The 10,588-nt window shown below is 36.1% G+C and overlaps 1 protein-coding gene across 2 annotated transcripts; it reads left to right on the top strand.

Moving 5' to 3' along the window:
• The first annotated feature begins 3,078 nt into the window (after positions 1-3,078).
• LOC129887820 (DEAD-box ATP-dependent RNA helicase 11-like) lies at positions 3,079-9,813 on the top strand. 2 transcript variants are annotated; one of them, XM_055963050.1, is made up of 7 exons: positions 3,079-3,166; positions 3,990-4,901; positions 5,046-5,129; positions 6,198-6,440; positions 6,763-6,930; positions 7,447-7,560; positions 8,926-9,813. In XM_055963050.1, exons 2-7 carry the CDS (start codon positions 4,197-4,199, stop codon positions 9,421-9,423), a joined length of 1,812 nt encoding a protein of 603 aa, XP_055819025.1. In that variant the 5' UTR covers positions 3,079-3,166; positions 3,990-4,196; the 3' UTR covers positions 9,424-9,813. The 2 variants fall into 2 exon arrangements, with proteins under 2 accessions (XP_055819025.1, XP_055819026.1); XM_055963051.1 differs by having other exon boundaries at positions 3,126-3,413.
• The last annotated feature ends 775 nt before the right edge of the window (positions 9,814-10,588 follow it).

Genomic DNA, 10,588 nt, shown 5'->3' with positions numbered 1-10,588 from the left:
CTCATGACATAAATTGTCCTCCATTTAACATCATCCATGACATCAATATATTCCACTAAATTTTCAGATTTTTATTTATAATTATTTTATTTATTGTTAGGTCCTCTTTCCCACCTATAAATACCCACCTTATTTCCTCATTTTATTCATCAAGCTTTCTCAAGCAAATCTTCTCTCTATACACTTCTTTACACATTCTCAAATATAGTTTTAGTTCTTAGTAGTGAAGAAATACTATTTCGGTAATTCATATATTCCGGGTAGTACACAAAACGTTCCGGCAAGGAGAGAAGCTAGGACTCAAGAGTGGTCATTAAGTCTTCCGGTACCAACTAAAGCTTCGGTTTCCAGGTATGTAAGGTTTCAATGAGAGTATTCCTTCCACTCTCATGTCTAAATTATTTTGATTATATGATAAATTATATTTATTTTCTTTAAGCTCTACTCTAAGTTATGTGTGTATTTATCCATGGGTTCTTCCACCCATGTAGTCCAAAAACTCTTTCAATTAAGTCTCTTGATTTCAAGTAATATTTTCTTATGGTAATTCTTATTTTTACTTAATGGTATGAATCATGGTTAAACTAATAATTATTGGTCTATTTTGATGCAACATAATTTTATATGTATGAATTGATGGTTTATAAGTAATTCCTCTATTTATCTATTTAAAGGTTCTTGAAATTCATGGTGGGTTGTTTAAAGCATGATTTTTACTTAATGGATTTCAAAGTATTTATGTATATTTATTTACATACATATTTGCAAGTTGAAGTGATTTGAACCCACCTAGTTTTACTATGTTTTTAATAAAGTTTGACTTGAAAGCTTTGACTCCAAATAAATGTTTATGAAAGCAATATTTATGATCAAAAAGGGAGTCTTATGAAATGAAAGAATGATGAAATGATATGAATGATGGATTCTTTATTCAATAAGGACAATTCTTGCATATTTGAATTATCAAATGTTTTAATGAGCTATTCTATCGAATATAATGTTTGAATTCTCAAGTTATATGCTATGAATATTTTGAAGTATTAAACTATTCCGTGGGATTGACTTAGCACCGAATGAGGCATTGAGGTGGGATTCGGTAAGGGAATCCTAGTAGCAACCCCTTGTCTCATTAACTATGTGCCAACATAGGAGCCCTTGTAGGCTTAGGCTAATGGATCCATAAATAGCCCTTAAAGTTAAAGTTAAAGAAACGAATGAAGTTGACGGAGTTCTACCCGGCAAGTAGTCTCCCCGGCCAACGTAGGGGGTTATGTTGGATTCCATGTAATAGCTCGCATGGTCTTAAATGTCGGTTATGGTTAATTTCCCACAAAATGAATGTTTTAAAAGATATCTATATGATTTATTATGCATACATTAAATTATGTTCCAGATTACATAAATGTTTTAATGTTTCCTCAATGTTCATGCATCCTTACATACTTAGTACATTCAAAGTACTAACGCATACTCTTTTGCCTACATGATATCACCATGTAGGGATCGGTGCTCCTCCCCGTTCTCCTCCACGTGGCTAGTTGATATTCCATTGGAGACTACTTTCGGTGAGTTCCCATGTTCCGGGAACAATACTCCTTTATCTTTCTAGTTTATGATATGTTAAGATATTTTACTATGACATTTCTTCTATTATGATTGAGGGTGAGATAGGGACTTGTCTTAGCCCCATTAAATCTAATAGTTAGAGGTATTGTTGGACATATGTAAGTTGAAGATTTATTATGATTTCCGCTTGTTTATTTATCATCATTACCTATGAAAGGCTAAAAGAATGCTAAGAGGCTTGTTTGAGGTACTTTCGGGTTCCTCATTCGCCATGTCACGTCTAGGCCCTAGGCTTGGGTCGTGACATATGTCTAGTCGCCAAGACCAAGAGAACACATCAGATGTTGTCACCGGTATGTTTTGAGTCCTTGCTTCTGATGTCTATGCTTTACTCAATCCGGGTACAAACTTTATCTTTTGTGACTCCTTATGGAGTTATGAAGTTTGGGATCCGTTCCGAACTTCTTGTAGAGTCTTTCTGTGTTTCTAATCTTATTGGTGAGTCCATTATAGCTAAGAGAGTCTATAGAAATTGTATAGTTTCTATTTATCGTAAAAATACTTTAGCAGACTTAATTGAGTTAGACATGATAGATTTTGATGTTATTCTAGGCATTTAAGAGACCATGGTTAACAAGTCAGTTGAGGAAGAACAAACTCTCTCAATAATACCGATCCTCCCTAGTTCAATCAAAATCGAGAACTGCGGAGAGGTTTTGATGTCATTCTAGGCATGGACTGACTTTATGCTTGTTATGCCTTAGTTGATTGTAGAACCCGAGTTGTTAAATTTCAGTTTCCGAATGAGTCAGTCATTGAGTGGAAGAGGGCAGTCTAGCAGTGCCTAAGGATATATTCATTTCATACCTTAAAGCCAAAAAGTTAGTTTTCAAGGGGTGTATCTACCACATTATTCGAGTTAGAGATGATAGTTTAAGTGTCCGTATAGATCATAGATGTCCGCTAAGACAAGTTAAATGACATATTTATGTATTATATTTTTCTTTTGTCTTCACTTATTTCGTACTTTGAAATCACAACTCACTCATATGTTACCAAAGTAATAAGAAACACGCATGAAATACCATTTTTTAGTTTCATATGTGAACTATAATGTATTTACATTTTGTATCTGAACTATATATCATCAACTAAAACACACCTCAAAACTGACTAGACCAAGTATTTGAATACAATCTTCAAAAGGCGCATCACAACTTAATTTTTTCCATAAAATGTTGTCCTCACGACTACTAACTCATTAAATTCGAGACATATTTTTAATAAATACTCGATGATAATTCAAAAAACACAAACACCTAATATATCAGATAAAAAAACTCAAAAAAAAAAGATACTTCATATGTATAATTTTGATCACTATCTCGAGAAATAACCATATATTACACCAAACTTCATCCTAAAAAGATACTATTTTTTTAATATCCATAAGTTGATTCGAACGGCACGATCTATTACAAAAAAAATTAAAAATGAAAATTATTAATGATACTAATAGTATTTAGTATAGTTGAAAGAAAAAGAAGAAAAATAGGCAAAAATTTAGGCCAGCCGCAATCAAGAACTGTGCATACATAACGTACGGAGAAGTCTCAATTCTCTCTACTGGTTCTTCTATTTCCCCTTTTTTTTCTTTTTCATTTCAAACCCTTTACGTTTAATCAACGGAGACGCAACAAAGAAGAAGAATTTTTGTGTATATATATATAGAAAAAAATCAAAAAAAATAATAATCAAACCACAAAGAAGATATATTTTTTTGTTTTGGATTTCTTCTTCTGCCTCCGATCGGAAACACTTACCTTTTTTGCTTCTCAAACTAAGAGGTGCAAGTTCATTTCATGTTTTTATCTCACATTGTATGTATTTGCTTCAAGTATTGATATGGGTTTGTGTTGATTTGTGAATTTTTGTGGTTTTTAACTGATTCTTGAAATGGGTATTTGTTTGTTTTTCTTGTTTTTATCTTAATTTTTTGATGTGGGTATTTGTTGATTATAATTTTTTTGGTGTTTTCTTGCTGATTATTGAGATGGGGTTATCCCTTCCCCCCCCCCCCCCCCCCATTTTGGTGTTTTTTTAGCTGATTATTGAGATGGGAATTGTTTTATGTTTCTGGTTACCTCAATTTTGATAAGTTTTTTTTTGCTGATTCCTGAAATGGGATTGTTCTTAACATGTATATATGTGATGGTTTTTTTTTATTTCAAATTTTTATGTGGGGATGTGATCATTTTGGTTATGATTTCTTATTTCAAAGTTTTGGTTTTTGGTTGCATTTTCTGTGTTTTTCATTCGGGTTGGATTGCATATTCTTGATATGAGGTTGTTTATATAGGATATGTGCTTCTTTAAGTGGGTGATAAGTGGCTGACTGGTTTTCCGGGTCGTGGAATTTGCAGGCTGATTTGAGACTTGGTGAATTTGAATTTGATTTGATGATGACTAAAGTTGCTGGGTTTTGATCTGAATTTTGGTTTTCTGGAGGTTAAGTAGCTTTGCATTTGTAAAATTAGCTGAAGTTTTGGTTTTAGGGATATCTTCTTTGTTTTTTTGTTTTGACAACTTGAGGGAAGGTAAAGAGTGTGTGATTTTTGGGCGTTTTGACTATGTCAATGTCGTGGGCTGATTCTGTTTCTGCAGCCGAGAATCCGGCTGGAGCTCCGTCTAAGTCAGCATATGTTCCACCACATCTGCGAAACAGACCTTCAACAGATCCTCCTGCACAGGCTTCGTATGCTTGGGCTACTCCATTTGGTAATGACCATAGTGGTTATGGTGTCCCAAATGTGGTTGGGAGTCGTTGGAGTGGTCAAAGGAATGAATACCAATCTGGTTATGCTGGTGGAGGAGGACGTGGTGGTGGCTGGAATGGCAGAAGTGGTGGTTGGGATCGTGGGAGAGATCGGGAAGTTAACCCCTTTACAAACGATGATAGTGAACCCGTTAGTGAACAAGAGAGTTCTGCGATCAATTTTGATGCATATGAGGATATTCCAGTGGAAACAAGCGGGGATAATGTGCCCCCTCCTGTGAATACTTTTGCAGATATTGATTTAGGTGAAGCTGTCAATGAAAATATTAGGAGATGCAAGTATGTCAAGCCAACCCCTGTGCAACGGCATACTATACCTATTTCACTCGCGGGGAGGGATTTGATGGCTTGTGCTCAGACTGGTTCTGGAAAAACTGCTGCTTTCTGCTTTCCCATCATAAGTGGGATCATGAGGGGCCAATTTCCTAGACCTCCCCGTCCACGTGGGGCATTTCCTCTAGCTCTTATTCTCTCCCCGACGAGGGAGCTCTCATGCCAAGTAAGTTTTTCTGGTGATCGGTCTATATAGTTGAATAAGAGAAGAAAATATGAAGAATGATTTTGTTCTCTGTACATTGATATATGGTTTGCTTCACAAAACAAGTTTTATCTGAAGGTTTAAATGTTGTGTTATGATCTGCAGATTCATGATGAGGCTAAAAAATTTTCATATCAAACTGGCGTCAGGGTGGTTGTTGCCTATGGTGGTGCTCCTATAAACCAACAGGTTCTATATTTTCTCTTGTTTGCTTGGTACTTCAGTCTTAATTTGTTATGTTTTGCTGGCATCTATCGGTTATTTTTTTATTTGGATTATTAGTTGCTGGGTTTTCTTTCATCTGCAATGTTAGCTTCTGTCGTAATATCTGTGTGAAAAATTAAAGTGAGCAAGTATACTATGATATGACATCTGTGTTTAGGTTGCTACATTTACTTCGTAGCATAGTAGAGAATTCCAGTTAACTGTTGGTGCTGCACTTTCTGGAGTGTATATTGTGTGGTACAATCTCTAACAAAAGTTAATTGTCCCCGGCAAGCCACTTTCATAATGTTTAGGTAAAACCATTAACTATAGGTCAGTTGGATTGATTCTGAGGTTCTGATATTTGGGTTTCTTATGCCTCCTCCTTTTTCTTTTTTTTTGGGTAAGGACTCCTTAAGTGAGTAGATTCTTTTAACTATGCTGACCTTGAATCAGAGACTTTACGAGTCTCAAAAAAGCTTATTTTTCACTGAAATTTGGCGCACATGAAGAGTTTCATATCAGTCGAATTGATATTGTTAATACAATGGTGATGGTGAATATTCATTGTCTGGTTTTTGCAAAGCTTATGGGTGCATTTAAGGAATGCGTGTGGTGAGAGAGAGAGGGAGAAATAGAGAGAATTATTCCTCATTTTTATTCTTTTTGAGTAATTTGTGAAAATGGATTCTGATTCTAGATCCTCGTTTCGTTACTGTTACTGGTGTGTGTGTATATATATATATATATATAGAGAGAGAGTTGCTTTTCTTTAATGTTGCTGGTCTCAAAAAAAGTATAGTAGCTTTTCTTTTCAACCCCTTTGCAGGCACTCTTTGGGCTCGTAATAATATGAGAATCTGAGGGTGAGGCCTGAGAGAGATTGCTTCACTGCATTGTTTAATGTGTACACGTTTTATCTTCCTTTGGTACATCGTTGACTACATTGCTATCATGTCTTACATTTTGCCCTTATTGACAAAAAAAATCTTTCATCATGAAAGCTGTGATTTGTTTCTCACTGTCAATTTTATGTTGTGACACTGTTAACAGCTTCGAGAATTAGAGAGAGGTGTCCATATTCTTGTAGCAACCCCTGGACGGTTGGTAGATTTACTTGAGAGAGCAAGAGTCTCGTTGCAGATGATAAGGTATTTGGCTCTAGATGAGGCTGACCGGATGCTTGACATGGGTTTTGAACCTCAAATAAGGAAAATAGTGCAACAGATGGACATGCCTCCGCCAGGTGTACGACAGACCATGCTTTTCAGTGCCACTTTTCCAAAAGAGATTCAGGTTATTTTTCTACATTGACAGACTCTTCGTTGATCCATCAGTTTTTTCCCTTGATATTAATTTATTTTAATCCTCCATTATCCTGTGGAATTTGTTGCTTCTGACTACAAACTGGCTTGGGTTCCTTCTCATGGATGAGCAACATTCTGGTGACCTTCCAAAATCATTACAAATTCTCAAGCGGCTCACTCTTCTACAATTAAATGGAGCTCATATTTTTCTCTAAGTTTTGGATGTATATTACTTGATTAAAGCATAGGAACAGCGGTTTGGTAGTGATTGTTGCAAAATTAATACACTTAAAATTTTAATCTGAATGCAGAGACTGGCCTCAGATTTTCTATCCAATTATATCTTTTTGGCCGTCGGAAGGGTCGGCTCTAGCACAGATTTGATTGTCCAAAGAGTTGAATATGTTCAAGAGACTGACAAGAGAAGTCACTTGATGGATCTTCTTCATGCACAGAAGGAAAACGGTGTTCATGGCAAGGTAGCTCCTGTCTATTGTTTCAATTGTACTCAATTATTCATGTTTAGGAGGTAGTGTAGCACATCACTAAATTAAGCGTGTTTGTGATGGTGAAAAGACAAGTACAAACACTAAAGATTGGCCTCTGGAGGTAGAACAATTTAGGTATTAAAGGAAGAGGTAGCCAAGGGTGATAGCTGTCTAAATTTTCAATCTGCTTGACTGCTGTGTGTCTGGTGTATCCTATGATGTCCTCCCAATAATATTGTTTCTTTTGGTAGGGGCAGAGCCACAGTGGTGGTTACGAATTCGCCAGAACCCAGTAACTTTAGCTCAAGCCCTCTATTCGTGTTAAAAAAATTATTTAATATGTAGAAGTAAACTATTCAGAACCCAGAAAACAAAAAGAATTGTGGTTGAAAACCCATAAATTATGGGTTGTCATACCCATAATTTTCACTTTATGTTTTTCTTTATAATCATCCAGTTTCAAACATCTCAAGTTATTTATACCTATTGCTTCTCTCTGTTTTTCAGCAAGCTCTTACCCTTGTGTTCGTGGAGACTAAGAAGGGAGCTGATGCACTGGAGCATTGGCTTTGTATGAATGATTTCCCTGCTACTGCTATTCATGGTGATAGAACTCAGCTGGTACGGTCGCTTACTTCTAATGCGTTCTGGTTGACTTGATCTTATGATACACAAGCTTATAACAATAACTATTTTATCTTTCCAGTGATGTTTAGCCTTTTTACTTCCTCTCTTTCTTCTCGTATTATGTTCATTTTATGTATTTTGAATTGTATTTCGCGATTCATATGTTGGCTATCTTCAATAACTATTATCTTCCCATTGTTCAAGTAGAAGTCTTACCAAGTTGAACCATGAATTAGCATTTGAAATGGAGGATGCATTTAAATTTTTGGTGGTCAACAAGCAGGACATGCTTCAATATAGCCTCTTACTTTGGAATCGCTATTTTCAAGATCTTCACTATGTTAGGTTGCTTCTCTAGATTCAAAACAATATTTTTTACATTGTCTGTGATGATTAGCTGGATAGTGTGTATGCTCCACTTCAATTTTCATACCAAATATTTAAAGGCCCATAGTCTAGAAACCGGGAGGGGGGATGAAGTTCCCTTCTTTCTCTCTTTCCTTGGTTTTTCAGTAATCTTATTTGTCCACAAATGGAAGAAGTTTCTTCCCTCGTAGAAGTAAAATAAAATTGGAAGTATTGATTCTCAGTTTTAAAATTGAGAGAACACATAATCAATCTCCTTTTTCTCTCTTTGTTTATCTTAAAATGAAAGTGAAAGAAAATTGACTTCCTATTCCGTTCCTCCGTCGGTAAAATCCTTCTGCTTTTTCTTTAAAATGACATTTCATATGGTGGCACTGCATCGTGATATATACATGTTGTAACCTGCTGTGTTTGATTTTGTAAATCTCCTCTGTTCAATCTTAAATGTGCTACATTTCAGCTCTTTGTTGGAAAGATGCTTTGATTTGTTTTTTTAATGAAATGGTACCTCTGGGAGCCTTAGTTTTTTTTTTAGTTGTCTGTAACAGAGTTTCTTGTTGTTGAAATTGCTGTAAGCAAATTTCTATGGAAGTTTCATTGTCTTTTGGGCTGGGACCTTCCGCCTCATAAAATGGAATATGTGTTGTATGCTTGCAGTCCTCAATCACATGCTTCTTTAATGTAACACCCTTGGTTTTTTTGTAAAGTAGAGTAAGATGTTGCTATGGAAGGTATTTTGTACTAGCATTGTGACATTGAGCATCGAATTGTCCATAGTTTTTCTGCTATAGCAGATTCCTGATTAGGTAAATGAGTTTCAGAATGCCAAATTTGACTAGTTAAATCAGCGTTCTTTGTTGTATGTCATCATGGTGTTTTAGTTCTCAGGGTTCACTGACCCTGGGCACCTTTTTACCTTATTCCTTCATGTTGTTTATGCTGGAGATTTTTTTCTTTTTCTACCCGTGATCCATTGTTGTGCATCTTTGGCAGGAGAGAGAACATGCCCTGAGATCCTTCAAAAGTGGTAAAACACCAATCTTGGTTGCAACAGATGTGGCAGCACGTGGTCTCGATATCCCTCACGTCGCACATGTTGTCAACTTTGATCTGCCAAATGACATTGATGACTATGTACACCGTATTGGAAGAACTGGACGAGCAGGAAAAACAGGTTTAGCTACTGCCTTCTTCAACGAGAACAACTCTTCACTGGCAAGATCACTATCCGACTTGATGCAAGAAGCAAACCAAGAAGTACCTGCTTGGCTCTCTCGCTTTGCTGCTCGATCCACTTATGGAGGCAAAAATCGTCGTGGTGGAGCTCGTTTTGGTGCTCGTGACTTTCGAAGAGATTCCTCTTACAATCGAGGTGCTAGTGCTAGTGCTACAGACTATTATGGTGGCGATGCCAATATGAACAGTGGCTATGCATCTGGGGGGTATAATGCATCGTATGGAACACCAGGCGTGACTAGTGCATGGGACTAACCAGCCTCATTTTTCCCTGCTAGCAAATTCAGTTGCAGTTTCAAGTTCTACACTAGCAAAACTTCTCACTTTAGAGCTCACTTTTGTTATTGCTCACTTTTGTTAGTTCTCTTCCGTTGTACTCGAGTTTTCACTTTCGGTGGTGGTTGTCGTCCGTGAGGGCTCTAGGGATGTGTAAATCTTGGCAGGTGGCGGCGAATAATTACTAACAGATTAGGAATTTCTTGCCTCATTAGAGATGTGGTTTATACTTCTCTTAACCCAATTTTGTTGGTTGTAGATTTCTTCTGCAGAGCCCTTTGAACCAAATGTTTGAAGTTATGTTTCAACTTTTAGTCAGTACTGTTGTAATATTCTGAAGTCTATTAATCAGATTTTCTGTTGTATGCACATCAGAGAAAGTTCTTGAAAAAGCTTTTCCTCTTTAACGATTGGTTATGGTTTGTTCGTGTTCGGTACCTTCATTGGGGTCTGATTTTGCTATTGGAAGTTCTACGTTGAAGAAAGACTACTCTATACTCAGGCTTGAACACGAGACTTGGGGTCGAGAATGAAGGAGTAGTTTCCACTCTACCCTCGTTGATCAGATGTTTTAATGTTTCAGTTCTCTTTAATGATTAGTTATGATTTGTTGGTGTTTGGTACCTGGAGTAAGGCATGATTAAATCAGGGTGATTCGCGTCTAAGATTTTAACATTTTGGGATAGAACATTTCCTAACAAAGATGAGTTCATACTTAGACTTGAATTTGAAACTTCTAATTGAAGATGAAGAAGTACTTACTGCTCGAGGGTTGGTTAGCTGTTTAATAATTCATTTTTCTTCAATGATTTGGTTGTGTGGGGTAAGGGGTTGGGGGTGGGGTGAGTTTGTAAGAGTTTTTTTGTGGATGACTTGACATTACTAACTTCTTTTTGGAAGAAGTTGTTGGTCCTTTTCTTGATGATATGCTCATTGAATAATTTTTAGTTAGTAATGGTTTAGTTGCCAAGGAAATTTAACATTATTTAAAAAAAAAAACAATATATTTATTAATAAGTGATGTAGGATGGAAACTAGTTTTTCTATGAGATTTTCTGACTATTATCGATTAAGGTAATAAAATATATTTTTGAATAATTGATTAAGTTATTAATATGAAATTTTTATTATTTGCGCGCGCAAA

Source organism: Solanum dulcamara, chromosome 4 (genome assembly GCF_947179165.1).
Source record: "Solanum dulcamara chromosome 4, daSolDulc1.2, whole genome shotgun sequence".
Lineage (NCBI taxonomy): Eukaryota > Viridiplantae > Streptophyta > Magnoliopsida > Solanales > Solanaceae > Solanum > Solanum dulcamara.
Note: the sequence above shows the minus strand (reverse complement) of the source record. Positions and strands in the feature narration are given on the sequence as shown.

Excerpts from the sequence above, each read along its gene's own strand:
- LOC129887820 (XM_055963050.1), top strand. The coding sequence starts at position 4,197 with ATGTCAATGTCGTGGGCTGATTCTGTTTCTGCAGCCGAGAATCCGGCT. Across the intron at positions 4,902-5,045 it reads CGAGGGAGCTCTCATGCCAA|ATTCATGATGAGGCTAAAAA; the intron begins GTAAGTTTTTCT and ends TATGATCTGCAG. Across the intron at positions 5,130-6,197 it reads GTGCTCCTATAAACCAACAG|CTTCGAGAATTAGAGAGAGG; the intron begins GTTCTATATTTT and ends CACTGTTAACAG.